Source organism: Trachymyrmex cornetzi, unplaced genomic scaffold (genome assembly GCF_001594075.2).
Source record: "Trachymyrmex cornetzi isolate Tcor2-1 unplaced genomic scaffold, Tcor1.1 scaffold412, whole genome shotgun sequence".
NCBI classification, from domain to species: Eukaryota; Metazoa; Arthropoda; class Insecta; order Hymenoptera; family Formicidae; genus Trachymyrmex; species Trachymyrmex cornetzi.
This window is the reverse complement of record NW_017298876.1, coordinates 826,314-845,848: the sequence shown is the minus strand read 5'-3', so window position 1 is coordinate 845,848 and position 19,535 is coordinate 826,314. Positions and strand designations below refer to the sequence as shown.

General features: G+C 29.6%; 2 protein-coding genes across 3 annotated transcripts; both read right to left on the bottom strand.

Annotated features, from left to right (window-relative positions):
* Nucleotides 1–227: 227 nt before the first annotated feature.
* LOC108764296 (uncharacterized) lies at nucleotides 228–2,663 on the bottom strand. The gene is made up of 4 exons (XM_018512444.1): nucleotides 2,056–2,663; nucleotides 1,767–1,866; nucleotides 1,300–1,407; nucleotides 228–464 (listed from the first exon to the last, which is right to left on the bottom strand). Exons 1-4 carry the CDS (start codon nucleotides 2,661–2,663, stop codon nucleotides 228–230), a joined length of 1,053 nt encoding a protein of 350 aa, XP_018367946.1.
* Nucleotides 2,664–5,243: 2,580 nt separating this feature from the next.
* Nucleotides 5,244–17,643, bottom strand: LOC108764305 (putative carbonic anhydrase 3). Of its 2 annotated transcripts, none has more exons than XM_018512457.1 (6): nucleotides 17,552–17,643; nucleotides 11,325–11,372; nucleotides 7,030–7,185; nucleotides 6,051–6,274; nucleotides 5,718–5,951; nucleotides 5,244–5,551 (listed from the first exon to the last, which is right to left on the bottom strand). In XM_018512457.1, the coding sequence occupies exons 1-6, from the start codon at nucleotides 17,565–17,567 to the stop codon at nucleotides 5,369–5,371; spliced, it is 861 nt and encodes a 286-aa protein (XP_018367959.1). In that variant the 5' UTR covers nucleotides 17,568–17,643; the 3' UTR covers nucleotides 5,244–5,368. The 2 variants fall into 2 exon arrangements, with proteins under 2 accessions (XP_018367959.1, XP_018367958.1); XM_018512456.1 differs by lacking the exon at nucleotides 17,552–17,643 and adding an exon at nucleotides 15,866–15,985.
* Between the last annotated feature and the right edge of the window lie 1,892 nt (nucleotides 17,644–19,535).

The window sequence follows — 19,535 nt, the reverse complement described above, 5'->3', positions numbered from 1 at the left end:
ATTCATTATACAAAAGAATTTACTTTCTTGTATAATAAAATTTTTCAATATTCATTTCAATATTCTTCGTCTCAAAATAATCATTTTCTATCTTATATCTACTCTAAATTTAAATGTGTGTAAAATGTTTTTCTTAATTTGTTCTTAATAACAAAAGAGCAATTGTATATGATTGATTTATGATCTAAAACACCATTAAAAAATATGTTAGCGGTTTAAAGTATTAATCATTTTAATGCACATAGGAAGTATAAATCCACATTAATAATTACTGCCATAATTAATAAATCTTCATTAATAAATTTTACCGTCATAAACGAAGGCAAAGACAAATTAAACTTTCCGATCGCCGCAATTCTGCATTCTAGACTGTTAGACATTATCAATAATATGAACGTGCTTTTCGTCCATGGACCAAATTGATACCAGCCTTCATCAAATGCTTTGTCCGTTATTTCGGTACTCTATAATTAAAATAAAATAAAAAATGACAGATCGTAGTATCATAAATTATATATTTCTTATTTAATGTTATCAATAATTGTAATTCATAATTATGTTTATTATTTATATACAGGGTTGGGAAGTAATGCGTTAATTGTAACGACATTACTTTTTCGTTACTTTTTTTTGTAACAAACGCCGTTATTTTTTTTTATTAGTAACGAAAAAGTAACGTTACATTTTCGTCAGTAACGAGTAACGAAATTGATCCTGTTACTCTCGTATTGTTATTTTTTTATAGGTAACGGTCATCATAAATAATAAGATTACAGGTACTAAAAAAACTTTTTAACTATTTTTATTTCCTCGCTTTATCTAAGAACAAAAGACTAAAATATTATATAATAAAATACAATATAATTAAATTTAAATATGTAAAATATTAATAAAAAAAATAAATATATGTTTAAAAATGAATATCTTTTTAAATACGTAGGCCCGTCTCCTATAACATAATTACAAAAAAAGTGACGAAAAGTATCGATTTTTTGGTCATTATTCATATGTAACAGTAACGTGTTACTTCTCAGAATTGGTAACGATTAACGGCAACAAGTCACTTTTTATGCCGCAAATGACGGTAACAGTAACGCGTTACTTTTAAAAAGTAATTTTTCCAACCTTTATATAGTTACATTTTAAATAAATAAAATTATGCAAATTGCCTTTTCTTTTTCATTAAATCATAATTTTATAAAATTCTATTGTAATTATATATAACCTTCAAATTCTTTTGTTTGAAATAATACACATAAAATTATAATAATTTATATAATGTAAAGTACTAAATCTTACTGCGTCTAATAACGTTTGTACGGAAGAACATAACAAATAGAATTGCGTTAGTGAAGCTATTGCATATGACGTGACTGAAATTCCTTCTGCAAAAGACATTGATGGTACCTGATAATACATAAAATATTTGTCACAAAATTTCAAATAAAGAGTACCTTTAGAAAAAAAGAATGCATTTGTATTATTCAATTATTCTACTTCGAAAAGTTTCAATTTCAAGTTTTAAATCAATGAAAAACTTATCTCTATAATTTATATAATATATCCAGAAATGATTTTCAAACATTTTTGTTACTGTTAATTTTAATTGATATATTTAAAAAATTTTACCTTTACATTTATCAAATATCTATTAATTTCTTAAAATAATTTGGTAAGTAAGCACTATATAAATAATCAATTTACATCAATAAAGTTATTAGAATAAACCATTTTTCTCTTAAATTAATAACATCGTTATTACTTACTGTGCTTAATAAGATACCTATAAAGCAGAACCGAAATACGTTATTGAAATACAGTAAACTGAAATTCACAGACAGGAGTTTCCTTAAAATAAATGACATGCTAAAACACAACACAGAATATAATGTAGAATCATAAAATATAAACCGCGTATTTTCTAAATAAAAAAATCAATATTCTGTTAAATATTACAATTGGAAAAGTACCGGTTTTTTGTCAAAAGCAACAATCTAAATTAATGCATTTCTCCTCATTATTCAATATTTACTTTAGTAAATATATTACACTTACTTTAAAACGTTATTCTGGTGTACACATAATTTTCTTAATTCTCTCTCCGTCCATCGATCTTCCATACAATATTTTTTTTTAGTTTCATCGTGACAGTTCTGTAGACCTCGAAACAATATTGTGAGTTTTACTGCCGTGTATCGATACTGCGCCGTTAACAATAATACTAAATGCATCATGTACACATCCACGCCAAATTTCTTAAGAAATAAATAACTACTTCCAATTGTCATAAAAATGGTTGACAAAATCAGAACACGAGTGGAAAACGGTTCGTTGTTGAAAGCGGTTGGCAAATTGTAATCTACATAATAAAAGGTGGACTTCTCGAAGACCAATAAAATCGGCTGGATAGTCCATGTCGCGACAGTTATCACACCAGTCACTCCATATATTATGAACGGCATGGTTATGGGCTTTATAGCCGACTTCACAATATCCTTCATAATTTCGTCCGCACTTTGCAGGACATCGTCCATCTTTTCGATTATTTCCTTCATCAGCTTCTTACGTAAATAAAGACGCGTAAGCATAAAAGATGCCTCCAGGGTAATCACGACGGCGATAGTCCCATCCTTCAGACTCTTCTCTTTCGGTGCAAGGGCCATCCCGACAGTCAATGCGATCGTATGAATCAGTTCTATTAACCATACGACAGCGCTATGAATGCGCCAGGTTACTGAAAATCGCGAATTATCGGATACTATCGGTAATAAATTCCCCGATATCAAATTCACTCGAGTGTTTAAAAAATTGGCATTTTTAAAATCCATTCTTTTCGTGTCGTATAGTCGTGATGATCTAAAATATCTCGATAATACGACGTGTAAGAAATGAAACTTCAATTGTTCGTGATTCCAATAATATCTGCCTCACATGTCGCTATCGTATCTTCTTTTATAAATGAAAATGAATGTGTTTTCCTTTATTCCAAAATTATATTTAACTCTACATTAACGAATTTATTATTCCTTTTATTTCTCCCATCTGTTGCTAATACACAATGTGAGTAGTCGTATCACGAAGGATGACATTTCCCTCCCTTCATTCTGTTTCTTTATTATGTTTTGACCTCTAATTATTGTACACATATATTAAGTATTAAATATCACCGGACCATATCTTTGACGAAGATAATTTTATAATGTTCTGTATTCTATTGTAATGAAAATATAGACAAGCTTGTAAAGGTCACTATATACATGATAGTTCATTGAATGTGGGCTTATATTTTTGACTCTGTTTATCGAAAGTATAAATAATTATTAAGTTCTTTATAGTTATCCCTATACTGTCGCGGCAATTATCTTATGCTCCGTCAAACATTGTAGAACCCCTGGAACCGAGAGGCATCGCAGAACTTAACACTGTCTAATACGTCAATCGGAGTGAACGGAGTGAGCTGCGATATACAATAACCAACAGCAGATGAATTATGTATATTACGAAGCTTTGTCCACGATACTAATTAATCCATATATTTTCATGATCAATTTTTACGGTAAGTTTAAAAAAAATAAAACCTAACTATATCTTTGCGTAATAATTAGTACCAAATTATAATACAAAAAAATGCGTTATTTTATTCAAACGAAGTGATACATATTATAGTTGAAAGTTCTAGGGATTATAAGTTCAAATCTTGGCGGCGATGCGATACGTTTTTCAATAATTAATTGTAGTTAAGAAGACAAGAATATAGGTATGCGAAACAGTAAATAATAAATTGAACTGGGAAAACAAAAGTAAATAATAACAAAAAAATTATTTTTTTTTCGTTAAGATATAACCGTAATCTTTTTATTACATAAAAAAAGTTTTTATTTAAGAAAATTTTTTGTTACATATAAAAAATATATTTCTTTCATTTAAAAAAAGAGTTGCAAAACTACATAAATTATTTTTTTAATTCTAATAGCAAGAAATAACCAAAAAACTTCTTCAAATCAAAGAAATTGAGTCGATGTCAATAAGTAACAAATAAATAACAATTTCACCCATTTGTGATGTCACAGTGACAAATTTTGCATTGCGTAAATGTTATATTTGCATTTCATTGCATTCTCAATATATAATTGTTAGATGTCAACCCTGTCGCCGTTTCGTATTTAAATCATATCACTGTTATGTAACTACTATGGATAAAATACGACGACAAATTTGAGAACAGTCTCTGCAAATTCACGTAACTTTTGACATCACTGTTACGATTCAAAAAATTAAGATTATGTATGAGTTACGAGCTTGAGATGTATTTGTGTTTGCTGGGTATATGTATATTTGTATAATATTATAGAATTAACTTTAACATAATTTATATTTCTATGTACATAAAAATAGGAACATATTTTCATAAAAATGCGCTATTTTGTTATGCGTTTTAATCTGTGTTCACGAATCGACAATTTTCAATCAATTCTATTAATATCGGTTTAGACAACATAAATATTAAATAATAGATATTATATAGCAATATATTGCTATATATTTGTATCATATCACAAAAATTGTTTACATAAAAGGAATTTTTCATACATAAAATTTAACAATCAAATAATTAATAATAGATAATCCGTATTTAATATCTCAATAGAATTTAGGAGGAGATTATAAAAAAAGGATTCTTCATTATTTGTAAAACTCTTATCTTTTTATATATTAATGTTGATAATAATCCCACAGTTTTTAATGTTTCTGTAAAACACATTGCCTTCCAAATAATGCATTTATACAAGTGTATAACATTTGTCATAATACGAGGGTCGTTTGAAAAGTTTTGAGCTTCAACATGAAGATGGCATTACTCGTCAAAACCATTCTGGTACTATAATCGTACATGTTTTCCAAGATCTGTGAAAATTGTACGTTCAGTTGTTGTTTGAGAATCATTTATGCCAATCGATATCAGTGTTTTCGTTTGATGAAAATCTGTGTCCTCCGAGCCTAACTTTGAGCCTAGGAAACAAGAAAAAGTCATTGGGTATCAGATTTGGTGAATACAGTAGGTAGTTAATTAATTTGAACCATAATTCGTAAATTTTTGTTACGGCGATCGTCGATATTCCATTTTATTCGATTTTTTTCATTTTTACAAAAACATACGATTGTACAATAGTACCAAAATGGTTTTGACGAGTAATGCCATCTTCATGTTAAGGCTCAAAACTTTTCAAATGATCCTCATAAATGCACATCTTGTTTTCCAAAGCAGTGCAATAAATTATATCACATATAACAGTTGTCATATCACGTTGTACGCGTTATAACATAAAGTCCGATTTGGCGCTTATTTATTTTATACTAAAAATCCTCCTTAACCTAAAAATCTGACTAGAAGAATGATAAGAACTGTAGAGACACTCCAGGTAATATTCGACGACGTGTTAATATATCCCTCTAAACGGTGGTACACTCTTCTGTTGCCGAGCTTTTGAATTGGTCTGTAATTGAACTTCAGTGTACCATTACTGCCATCCACTTGTCTAAATACGTCCATCTGTAAATAGATTAAATAATATTAATATAGTAATATAATTATTATTGTTATTATTAATCCACAAAAATTCTAAGAAAATAATTAACTTATAATTTATTATACAAAAATAAAAGAATTAATAACCTTACAAAACTAAACGTTCTGTTTATTTTTACATTTAAGTTACCTGCGTTTCCGACACTTTAAGCTTCTCAGTCATAACAAACCACAATACATCTTCCTGGCATGTGGGTGTAGTTAAAGATCCTTCGTAATTGTAATACGTAGTATGATCCTTTGGTAGGAACAATAAAGGTATCAGTTTATTCCTTATGTGTATCATATTATGTCCCACCCAATTTGATACCAACTTCGTTGCATCTACAATGGGCGACAGATCTGGATTATCATTACTGCTCAACTATAACAAAATATTACGTTGTTATGTTGTCCATAATTTTTGTGTAGAAAAAATTTTCAATTTAAGAAAGCAATACTGAAATTAATAACACATTATCACCTCAAATAGAACGGCAACCACAGCAATCCCGTATTTATGTTGCAAGGCTACGCTAAAATTCGTATACTTTATATCGTAATGCACTAGATGCAACTCTAATGGATCACGTAAACCGTCCACAGTATGTTCTGCACTCCAATGAAAGTGCATTTGCTCCAGAACAAACATTGATGATAGACTTTTGCCACTGAGATGAAGTGGTACACCATGAAGTAGTATTTGCACTATGAAAAAATTTTAATCGTAAGATACTGAAATTACAAAAAAATATAATTTCTTTCGCGGAATAATACTTTACAGGCTCTTGTACCTGCTTCGATTCGATATGTTATATTAAAAAATTTTGATAAAATTTTGATTTCTTTGTTGTCCTCAGTTTCATAAGGTTGCCAAATGTTGTTCTGACAACATATCTTTTGAGACTTCAAAGTTACCTTCACTTTTTAAAATGAAATTTATGATTTTTTTACACAATATGATTCCTCTAATTATTTTGCATATAAAAGTATTAAAGTAGAGATATCGAAAAACCAATAGTTTACGAGATATTTTATACTTTATTCTAGCCGACACATATTAATATAAAATGTTAAATAACTCGTAAACTATTAATTTTTTTATAATCCTACTTTAATTTTATGAACAGAATAATGAGATGAAATGATATAAAAAAATACATAGTTGCATAAAAAAAATATGTGTGCAAAATGAATAATTTTTTAAATAAGCAACTATGTGTTCTTTACAGGAAACACTCTGTGTACTGAAGATGATGACTCAGAACATTTGGTTGAAACGTTTATAACTTATATGTAATAAAAATAAAAAGAACACACAAACATCCAATGTCAGATTCTTAGAGACACACTTACTCTCTATTAATTTATATTTATTAAAACTTATAATTACTAATCTGTTTTGATAAAAAATATATAAAAAAATATTGAATAGTAAAACGTATTAAATTCTATTTATTTACCGGAATGTCCAGTGTTAATCATCGTACTAGGAAAAGCGAAGTCATATCGGTGGAATTTAAGAGCACCGAGATCAACTCTTATAGCATCTTCCGTCACGATATTGATCGGCGATTGCTTCTTTCCTGTTATACATATTCCCGGCCAATTTTCTGGTCCTACGTAATCATTTACAAATTCCAGTAGACAGTAGTTTCAATTATTTTAAAGTACAACAAAATTCAATATTTATATTATATGTAAGCGAGGGACGGGATCGCTGAATTAGGAACAGATAAACGGATATTCGTGATACAAATAATAGGTTTAATCTTCGCTTCCGAGAGAGAATGCGCTCATGATACAAGAACAAGGGTATGCTCATCCCGCGGCATACTAGTGCACAGAAATTAGAGTAGTGGGCGAATAGAACCACTTTACGTCATCATCGACTACTTTTCATATTAATTCGTTCAAATTTACCGCTTATCGATGATGTATGTTGGTTCTATGTCACGTGATGGTCACGTGATATCTATATGCGCATAAGCATACCCTTGTTCTTGTATCATGAATGCGCTCACGGCGAGAGCTGAACTGAACCGAAACGCCCCGAGGCGAACCGAACCCTCTAGAAGCATGCATTGCTCAATCGGCAATAGTGGGATTATACGCACTCACCGTTCTCGCGCCTACATATAAATATTAAATTTTATTGTACTTTAAGAGAATCCTAAAAACGATTAGTCATATTGTAAGTAGCACTTACACACAGACGATATAAACAGAATAATGAGATTTACGTATCATTGATACTATCATCAATATCTCACTCACGCATACCACACATACATATAAATTTTTGTATAACAATCACGTTTTAATTAGACATCGTAGTATAACAAATGATAAATGCCTGTAGTTACTATTCGCTTCAATAATAAACTATATTATGATTCTAATAGTAACGAATAGTAAATGCGTAAATAGCTACTATTCGCTCCAATAATTATGAATAGTAACGTCCCGTAATACTACATAACATTCGTACATACTTCTTTGAATAGTTCTGAATAGTTATATTTCTCAATAGTTTTCAATAGTTTCAAGAAGCTATTGAAAACTATTGTGAAATATAACTATTCAGAACTATTCAGAGAACTAGGTATGTAATGTCATGTAGTATTATGGGGCATTATTAATTACTGCTGGAGCGAATAGTAACTATTTATCTATTTACTATTCATTATTAACAAGTAATACTACCCAACTGTCACTCACCAATCTGGATGAAACTGTGCACACTTGTTTAACATTGAAAAATATTGAACATGTGTTTTTCTATTTTTCCCCAAAATTAATTTTAAGAGTTGAAACCACCCCTCAATCATCCCCAAAAGTGTGTTATCTCGCCACGAGAATTACTCTGCGCATATAAGTGGCAACGAAATATGTTTCCGATGAAAGTTGTAGAGTTGATAAAGAACTATGTAATGATCGATGTCCTTACCTTGATTTTAGAGGTCAAATATCAAGATCATTTGGAGATCGAATTGATTTTTTCATGATGCTATCTTCAAAGAACAGCAAAAATAAGACGAAAATCAAGATTTAATGAAGCGGCTTAACAATTAATATCTCGGTCCATGGGACAGAGCAACACTTTTTTTGCCAAATTCGTTTATTTCGTGCAAAACGCGTCAAATGATCTTAATTTTATCAACATCGTAGGTGGGCAAGCTACGATTGCCAACTGATCGGAGTAATGAACTGGTCTGGCCGGTATTTTCACTCTCCGGCCGGTTGCTGATACATGTATTGTATCTTACCAGCCATCGGCCTTGGCCGGTAAGATCCGGCCAAATTTGAAAAGAATCGTACAAATGATTATGGCGATTCTATGCAGTAATACATATATGGAACGTATCTTTAACATTATGAATAATTTATGAACAGATGATCGCAACCGATCGGAGGATATGGTCAAAGCAGAAATTTGCGTTCGTATGAATATTAAGAAAACATGTTCAGAATTCTATGTTGCATGTATTGGCCATCCTACATTGATGGCTACTACCAAATTGGACAGAAAATATAAAATTTTTTAAACAAAAAAATTAGATTAAGTATTTCAGCTACGTTTATTTAATGTTCATGTATTTTAATAAATAAAGTTTATAATTCTTTTTACTTAATTACACATAGTTTTATTTTGAATTATACTCTTCCGAAATCATTTAAATAAAGGTTGCGGTTATGGCCGATAAAAGCTGGAAATTTTATATAATCCGCGTGAAAATATATGGTAACTTTGAATTTTAAAGTTGGCAACCCTGGAGGAAGCTAAACTTAACAATTACCTTATTGAATAATTCATTTAGATGATTAAATTTGTTTTGTTATACCAATTGCTGGATTCGGTCTTCAAATACCTTTAACTCGTACTCAAGGTTGCTGTTATTAGATCACTAATAACATGAATATAAAACCTATTCTACAATTGCGTAAGCGTAGTTGTAAATAGTTATAGTTGTATGAATTGGCCAATCACTGTCGAATACGAGAAGAATATTCAACTGCGATTGAACAATTCTTACAACTGCAACCACTTACAACTACACTTACGCAATTGTAGAATAGGCTTAAGTTTTATTTGAGCTAGATGAGAAAAATTATACCTATCATATTTTATGTTTGTCGTAAAAAAAATTTTTCGGACATTAATTTTGAAATCGTTAAAATCACTTCTTACTGTCCCGCAATCGATTTTATCAATCGGTATCTATTTATGTTTCTTTATACATTCTCGAAAGATTTATCATCATTAAAGTAAAATTATGTTGCATAATTAAGATGTCTAATGAAAAAGAAAGTAGAAAGTGAAATATCATTCTCTCCTTAATCTAAATGACCTAATATTGATAATATCTTATTTGTAAAGAAAGCTTCGAGATAAAAGGTTAAAGGAAGCTTCGAAATAAAAGCTTAGTTTTTGAAAATATTTTGTGTGAAACTTTATCGAAGCATTTATCGAAAAATTATGTAACGTTAATGTTCCTTCTGCTCAAAAAGTACTCGGAATTTTTCATTTGATGAAAGACGCGTGTTAATGGCATGTCAAAATGTTGCTTTTTTTCGCTAAGTTAACACAACACTGTTCTGGACATTGATGCAAAGTCTGAGCGCGATCTATAATTTAGTTTGTTTACGACAACTGTTTATATCAGTCTATCTTAGGTGCGTTCATCCGATTTTATAATGAAAAAAAAAGTTGAGCAAAGAGTGTGTTTAAAATTTTGTGTTGCTAACGAAATTTCTTGTACCGATGCATTAAAAATGTTACAAAAGCTTACAGGGCCTCCTCTCTTTCTCTCTTTCTCTCTCTCTCTTTCTCTCTCTCTCTCTCTCTCTCAAACATAAGAGTATGAGTGATATAAATTGTTTAAAGATGGTGAAGTCGTAAAGTCATAGAAGATTTGCCACGTTCTGGGCATCTATCAAATTATCGACGGACGAAAACGTCGATAAAGCAAAAAAAATTGTGCTTGCAATTCGTCGTGTGAGTAAAAGAGAGAATGTTTCAACCCTTAGCATCTCTAATGGTTCGGTTCATCGCATTTGTGGAAAGACAATTACATAGATTTTGCATCACGATAATACGCCGTCGCACACATCGTTTCTTGAATGAGACTTTTTGATCGACATGCAACCATTTACCCATGCACCGTATTTATTAGACATGGTATCGTGTGACTTTTTCTTGTTTCCAAGACTCGAATTGCCATTACAGGAAAGCGTTTGATTCGATTGATTCCATAAAGGAAAAATCGATGAAACAAGTGAGATATACAAGACAACAAACTAAACAAAGAATACAAGAGTAAAGCACTTGTATTTTGCTATACAACAGCTTTACTATCCCTCTACATTTATGTATCACAAAATAACCACTAAGTCTTTTACGCGCCCAACAATCATTTTATGTAGATTATAATTTATGATGGCGCTACTTACTACAGTGACAAATCGATTCAACTCACAATATTTCATTAATATTAACAGTAAGAAACTGAAATCATAACACATTCTACTTTTTCTGATTTCTGCAGCGTAATTTCCAGCGCGGCATATTTGCCGGAGTTGCTCTATAACCTCGAATGGTGATTATTTTGAAGAGGATAAAATAAATTAATCTTAAAATTAAAAATTTTGCGTTTTATTTAAAAATTCTGGGTACTTTTTGAGCAAAGAGTTTGATTGCATTTGCGTGGATTTTTATATTGCGTAAAATTTTTGTTGTATAATTATATATAATTACCATATTTGCCCGAATATCCCCACTCAGATGCTTTCGATGCTTGCAAACCTGTAATTATACAATAGTCTTAGTGATTTTTTTGCACTAAAAAGTGTTTACTTTTTAATTAATATCTGTATAGAAATAAACTTTTTAGAGTATATTTTAAAATTATGCATGAATAAAATGCGCAACAATTAAGCGTCATTAACCGTCCCAACAAATAATTAAAACAACTAACTGAGTTAAGTTTGTCTACATAAATGAACCTATTATATAAAGAAAATGATTTTTACATTCTGTAAATTTTAAATACTCAATAAACACAGGATAACATATTAAACGTTCATTAAACGTAAAATAAGTATAAAAATAGTATCAGAATAAAAGTATTATATATAGCAGATAAACATTTTAATTTTTACCATTTTTATGCAATCGTATAATACAAGATAATGATATCTATTTTTATTATGTTTGCACAATACAAAATAGACTTTATACGTTGAAAACCAGTATACGAAAAGAAAGGTTTAATTTTAAGTGTGTATCTACGTTATAATACATATATATATTTATATAATCGAAAAAACTGTTTATTGAAAACATATATGATTTATGAAAGAGATCTCATTTGTAAACGTTTACGAAATATTATTGTACAAATAGTATATGATATACGTTTTTAAAATATCAATAAATGGTTATACAAATAATTTACACCACACGCATATACGTTAAAAAATTGTTTATAAAACATCAGAATTTTATCTACTTTTATAATATGTATAAAAATAGTATAATATTCTAATTAAATAAACATTTTTAATACGTTTATAATTTTTGCGAAAAATATTTCTTTAAATAACGTATTAAAAATTATTGACGTATATTTAAGTGATATATCATAACTGGATTTAATATCTCGGTATGATATGATATATTATCTAAATGATGGATATACCGTCTAAATATATTAATAAAAGGTTGAGCACATAATCCCAATAAGAACGAGAAAGTATGATTCACGTAGATACGTTTACGGAAATAACACATAGTATAAACGCAATACATTAAACGTATATGACTTGGTTGTAACAATAAATAGGCAATAAATAATACATCTATAAGTTTAAGAAATGGTGTAGCACGTAAGGCAGAAATTTTATGATCCAGAGATCCCAGGTTCAAATCCTACTAAGATAAATTCCAATAAAAAAACATAATAGTATATTATATGTTTAAATAAGATATTTACGAAATATTTAAATGTAGTAGCTTCAATGTATATCAGTTCCATATAGTTTTAGTTGCGATAATATAGAGTTTACCAAATATGATTTGAATCGGTTGAAGAATAACGTTAAGAAACTTAATATATTTAGTATATGACAATATATTAAATGTCTATCAGCCAGACATCATAACTAGAATTATACGGAATTGGTATATTTTTAATCTACCGTATTTAGACATCCCTGAATACCTGATTGAAACGTATAATATACCATCTTGGGTTTATTAGGTAGTATTAAAAGTAACAACGTTTTTACATATACCTTAAAATAACTGATCTTATTTCAGGATGGTTAGAGTTGTTTAATGACGCTTAATTGTTTTACATTTTATTTACGCACGATTTCAAATGATATTCTTAAACATTTATTCCTACATACAGCTACTCATTAAAAAGTGAATTTTTTTTCATGGAATATTTATTGGATTATTTCCAAATTCTTAAGGAGGTTCGACTATTACTTTGAAATCAAAAGTGCGACTGAAAATAATTCATAGCGATTCCGAATATGCAATATTAATGTAATGAATTGTGGATATTATTTATATGCTCTATATTCTTAGTAAATTATTAGTGTATAGAATATTAACAAATATATATGAGATTATCGGCTGCTCAGAAGTCGTCAGACTAATCTCTGGTAATCTCGAGTGTTTACTTGGCAGTGTTATACTTCACGATGTAACGGGCAGTGACTGGTTATGGCGAACGATAATATAATTTAGTATTCCTCATTTTCCGTTTAGTAATTTTGTCATTTTCATATTTGTTTCTTTACCGAGATGGATTCCAGGTTATATGAAGTTGGCTTTTTATCAGCTGTTGCACTGCAGCGTTGTCAAGTCTGTTACTACTAATGCGATCCGTGAGATAAATATAAACTTTGTGATAATAAAGTGTTAAATCCATACGATAAAGTCCGATTTTTCATTCTTGTATACAATTGTTGAATTACATCTGTCAAATCCTAGTTTTTCTAAGTTGGCTGAGTGTGTATTAAATTGGTGATCATCTGCTTCGGAACGACCGTCTCCCATAAGCGTCTCCCATTTTAAGCGATCATGCTTAAAATGATCAATTTCATGATAATATTACAAAGAAAACTATACGATCAATGTTGCCCAAATTTTGGGATTATTTGTATGCAGTATTTATCTATATCATATACAAAAATTAAATCTCTAATGCCCAATTTTTTCACCTCTAGATAACTGTATCCAAGAGATATCTCCTAGATAAGGCTATCCGCAACTTATCTGGAAGTGAAGAAATTGAGCATAAGTTGGTTTTTGTTTGACAATCGAGTCTCCTTCCCAAATAATACAAAGTCTAAAATTATGACATAAGACGTCTTTAAATCTTTTAGACGCAAAAAACGTCTTATGACCCGATTTTAGACACTTCTTATTGTCTGTTAAGGATAAAAATTTTATATTATTTAGTTACGCTATTAATATACAAATTATACTATAATGTTATATATACAAATTATAAATTTTAATTAAATTAAAAAGAAATAGAATAAGTTAACTCGAAAGCATATTATAATGCCAATATTATTCTTCAAGTAGTACTATTATCGATCACACACTAAATGATTATAATTGGCATCGTAATTATGATTGGCATCGAAATTAAATCTACGCAAATTGATAGACATATAATGAGATAATACATTCCTATTATAGTAATTATAGTAATCTTTATAATTAATAACAGTAAACCTGTAATTATTCCAGTTTGTTTCAATCCGGTTGCTTAGTTTCAGTATTACATGCAAATTCGTTCAAAAGGCAAATTCGTTCAAGAGGCAAATTGCGGTGAAATGTGAGCACTATAATACTTGCGATCTAAAACTGGCGCTGACCTCGTGCTCCCAGTATCAATTTGACGAGTTCGCACGAACTGTTCATAAAATATAATTATTTTCACGTCACCGCCACACGAACAGTTTGCCATATTGCGAGCGTGTCCGTCCCATTGGGCCTAATAAGTAATTGAACGCGCACGACAGGAAACAGAATTGACCTCATTGACCGCTCGGACCATGATGAATTTATTTGCACTTATTTTTTAATCCCATTATCATCGCGAATAAAAAGAAAGTAACAAGGCGAGAGTAAAGCGATCATTTCGCGAAAGCCATACATACTGCCGACAATTAGACTACAATCGGCGGATAAACGCCGGCGCTTTCTAGATCAGCGTACCAGCCGCAACAACGGCGAAATCATTCAAACGACCCGCAGATTTTAATGAGCATAATGCACACTTCCGCTACGGGGGTAGAGCGTAAGTCCGGTTGATCGGTATATGAGTTTTATCCATAGTTTAAGAATGCTTAAGATTGTTCGATACTATCGACACATCGGAATTTTATCTACGATTTTCTTGTTGAAACTTTGTGCGCTATATCAATATTTCGATAAACTCTATTGCAATGTTTAAAGAATTTATCTCTTTTTGTCCCTGATATGAAACTATTATTTAATTTGGAAATAAAATATATAATTTCACAATCTCAAGTTTTAAGATTAGAGAACTATTTTTAATAAGAATATTTTTATCAAGAAATATTCTTTTATAATTTACTGTTAAAATTTTTAAACAAATATTGTATTTTTTACATATAATTTAATCAAGAGAGCAGTGCTCTAGAAAAATTAAGTGATAATTAGATAATAATTTTTGAAAATAAATACATATACATATATTAGATTTGATAAAAGAATACAATGTTAAAATCTTGTAGTTACGCAGAAAACGTACAGAACATAAGTAGTAACTTTACCCTTTAATTAAACGTATAGATTTATAAAATATTCTTGTAAAAAAAAAAATAATTTAAAAAATAAAAGATTGTGAAGCTCTTTCGAAACTGTTTACAAAATATTGCACAAACAAAATTTAAAATAAATAATTGCAAATAAATATATCGATATTTAAACAGTTGTTGGCACAAAAAAAGTAAAATATACTACATATTATAAATTTACACCAACAGAGGTAAAACGATTGTGAAAATCGTCAAAAAGATTGAATAATAAATTATTCGTTGGAACGATAAATTATCTAATCAAATATTTAGTATATTATGTTCACAAATATTTCGGACATACCTCAAAAACGATGAATTACAAAAAACTGAGATATCCACTTCTTCATCTCTTTCATTATATCGATATTTTCTTTGAATAATTCATCAAGTACAGCGACAAAAGAGCGGGAATCAGCTATTGGACAAACGCAGTAGAAGAATCCTTACCTAGAAGAGCGATTAAGCAAAAGAGACGCATCGCAGGGAACCACCTGGGATGATCGTAATGGATGACACACGAGCGCGATGACGACGAGTATACGACTGATGAACGCAACGCAAATCTAACTGGATAACCCCGAGATTACACTTGAAGCTATCGCATGAGATTTAGCGTATACACAGGTCCGTCAAGTCATAGTGATCACAGTATGCAACGCAAACTATCGATGGACTGATCGGCCGTTTGATTACACTATTCGACAAAAACAGAACGGACGTCAAAACGGAACTAATTTTCGTAGATTTTTCGGACGCTGAATACGAAAATGAAGCTGTTGATAGGACATTCAATTCTCAAAAAGATTTTTTAGTGTTAACTATGTAAGCTAAATAAGACATTTATGGTTAAATATAGGGTTAATTGTGGAAAAATAAATCAGGTTATTAATTGACTATTTACCTAATAGCTTTCAATTATATTTAGTTAAACATAATCCAGATAGCATAAAAAAATTCAGTCGTATATATATGTCATCTCTATTCTGAGTTTATTTCCAGATGCGAAAAGAATTCTTTTCAGAATACGGATATTTTTCAAATATTAACATCTGCTCTAAAACTATGTACTTGTTTTATGTTAAATGCAAGAAGTGCGTAATAAAACACATTAAAATGATTTTTTTAATTTGATGAGTAATTAATATTTATAACATACTAAAAATTTGTAAAACGCAAACGAGAAAAGTGTTGCATTTTCGTTGCCGATGTAAAGTAATGCCGTCATCGCGCGGTAGTCAGAGCGATCAACTGAGTAAATTTAAATTCGTGAACAAAGCGTGGTCCAAATCTTAAATTTAGACACGCGGTTTATGCGTTCATCAACCGACAGACCAAAGTAGATGAGCAGGTAAGTATAAACGCATCTACCGTCATTATTATAATGTATCTTATGTTCGAAATAAGTTATCATTACTCGCTCTACACAAGCATTCTTAGAAACGTCTATCTGATAAAAAGAAGTCTAACGAAATGAAACTGATATATAAGCACAATATATCTGATAAAAAGAAGTCTAACGAAATGAAACTGATATATAAGCACAATATATCTCGAACAATTTATTTCGAAGGAAGGTATAATAAAGAAATCAATTCTTAAACTAGCTAGTTTTTATTGATTTTTAAAATTATTAAGAATTTTTAATCTAAAATAAATATTACAATTCAATGTACAATAAACAAGAAAACATTCTAGTGGCTTAATGCGTAAAAGTTTTATAGAACGTAATTACGTTTTTTAGATATTTCGAGAATAAACAAAGTAAAAAAAAAATAGAAAAATTAAATTAAATATTCAATTTTTGAGAGCAACAAGAAATAGTATCAACATAAAAACTAATAAGTAACTTGATAATTTAAACAAGATTTTGTGCTGCTTTAAAAGTATAAGACTAATAATTAATATTTTATGCATTAATCTTCCTTTTTTCTTTTTTACAAAAGAAAATAATAATTTAATTACTTTCATTCATTTATTATATTCTATACTTTTTCCTCTTATGATTAATATTTGAAATATTGCATGTTAATTTCCGCGTTTAAAAGTTAAACTGTCATAGTGCTTTTCTAAAAACCGATAATAATAAAGACATAAAGGAATGACACTTTATCAAAAAATAGCAAAACATTTTACCTGTGCAAAGCAACATTAATGTAACTATCAGCGATTAACCTGAACCCATTTTTACATCCACCTATTATTTTGTCGAGACACAATTTGGACGACAATCATCGCCCGACTGATCTACCTGGCAGATTCTTCGTCGAGAGACTGATGTATCCAACTCCCGTATTAATATATCAAACTCACATGAAACTGCAGTCTCGATCAGTCGATTAGAAGATCGCAAATGCGCTTAAATAAATTTTCGCAAATCATTAGCATTTTATATAGAAAAACAAGAATAGAAATTTTAAAAATAATAAGGCTCGATAATAATAAATAAAATCAAAAATAATTTCATTTAAGATGATCGTATATTTCTTTCCATTGTGTGCAATTAAAACTTATCAAGAAGCTTTTTGATCGTTTAAATATTATTCAAATCCAACGAGTCCTTAAGATAACTACAAACGAAATCATTTCGAAATCCTTTCTAATTGCAAAAAATCTAGTGTTCTATTCAAAAACAATAAGTAGATCTCGAAATCAATGACCAAAAATTTGCTTTTCCGTTTTTGAAATTGTAAATATTCCTATGTTAGAATTCATTCTAATAATCCCCCCTCCCTCTTTTTCTCCCTCCCCTTCCCTCTCTTTCTCTCTGCCCCTCTCTCTCTCTATCCCTCTCTCTCCCTCTATTGAAGCTAATTTAAAGTATCTCTAATCTAAATCTCCACCCCCTCTCTCTCTACTTTAACTTTAGATTCACTTGGCACTTTCTCTCAACAAAAAAATAATTTTAATTCAAACATATTGACTATTTATGATATTTTGAAGTACTTTTTAAGAACTTATCGGTAAGTTTAGATATTTTCAAGCATAAAATCAGTCCTCTTATAACACATTTGCTTTATTATTCTCATCATTCTTAATGGATCAAGCGTGATGTAGATTTTGCGATTGTTAAGATTCTTCGAAATCACAGAAGACGCGATGTTCTTATTTTACATTTCCCCAACAACATTCATAAAATGCCAGAATATCAAAGCATAAAGCTGATTACGTAAATTGTAATAAACGTTTTATTTAATAAATATTAATTAGTTTAACATTACCTTAAATAATTACATGACATTAATTATCAAGTAATGTTATTTAAGTAAATAACTCATTACACTAAGTAATTGCATGAAAGTCAGTAAGAAAAGATATATTATATTAAGTAAAAAATATATTACGTGTTAAGTAACACACTATTACTTTAAGTTTATTACAAACATTTATTGTGTTTAGGCCATAAATCAAATATCAAAATATGTAGCGTTTCTTTATTTTATATATGGTTTATTTTTATAATATAAACGCATTTAAGAAAAATTTGGCTCTAATAAACATAATTTCCGATAAAATTGGATGAATTGTTATGAAAATGCAGTCAGTCAAGTTAAAATAAACATGTGTGTATCTGGGACAGTAATATTAAATTTATACATGTGCGTGATTTTGCGTATAATTTTGCAAAGGAAAAATAATTTAAGGGGACTCTCCCCCTTTCACGATGATGTGGTTTATTATGTCACACAATTCTCTCTATCTCCCCCTTTTAATATATTCGTGATGTTGTTTGGAATACTGATGACTGTGACACACTACGTTGCTAAAGCTGCTATCACACCTGTCAGCGCGATCTTTTTATTGGGTCTCAAAATTAATCGATAAAAACAAGTTACGATAAGAAACTTCTTATTAATCCGTTTATCAAACATTTCAACAATACATATATGAAATAACAACGCGTATTAATTATAATTCTTTATGAAATGTCGTTTAAATGATTAAAAAAAATCTGTTTATTAGATTAGTGCTGCGGCATATTATTTGGCAGCAGCCACTATCGTATGTAACTATTTCAAGTTCCATGTACATATATTCCTTCGAATTTAGTGGACACCCATTTGTGTAGGTACTCTGGTAAAAATAGTAAACTTGATAGAGTTAGTTGCGTGTAATCCTT

Excerpts from the sequence above, each read along its gene's own strand:
- LOC108764296 (XM_018512444.1), bottom strand. The coding sequence starts at position 2,663 with ATGGCCCTTGCACCGAAAGAGAAGAGTCTGAAGGATGGGACTATCGCC. Across the intron at positions 1,867-2,055 it reads CACCAGAATAACGTTTTAAA|CATGTCATTTATTTTAAGGA; the intron begins GTAAGTGTAATA and ends GTTGTGTTTTAG. Across the intron at positions 465-1,299 it reads TACAAACGTTATTAGACGCA|AGTACCGAAATAACGGACAA; the intron begins GTAAGATTTAGT and ends TTTTAATTATAG.
- LOC108764305 (XM_018512456.1), bottom strand. The coding sequence starts at position 15,896 with ATGCGTCTCTTTTGCTTAATCGCTCTTCTAG. Across the intron at positions 11,373-15,865 it reads TTGCTTAATCGCTCTTCTAG|GTTTGCAAGCATCGAAAGCA; the intron begins GTAAGGATTCTT and ends GTATAATTACAG. Across the intron at positions 7,186-11,324 it reads GGGATATTCGGGCAAATATG|GACCAGAAAATTGGCCGGGA; the intron begins GTAATTATATAT and ends ATGATTACGTAG.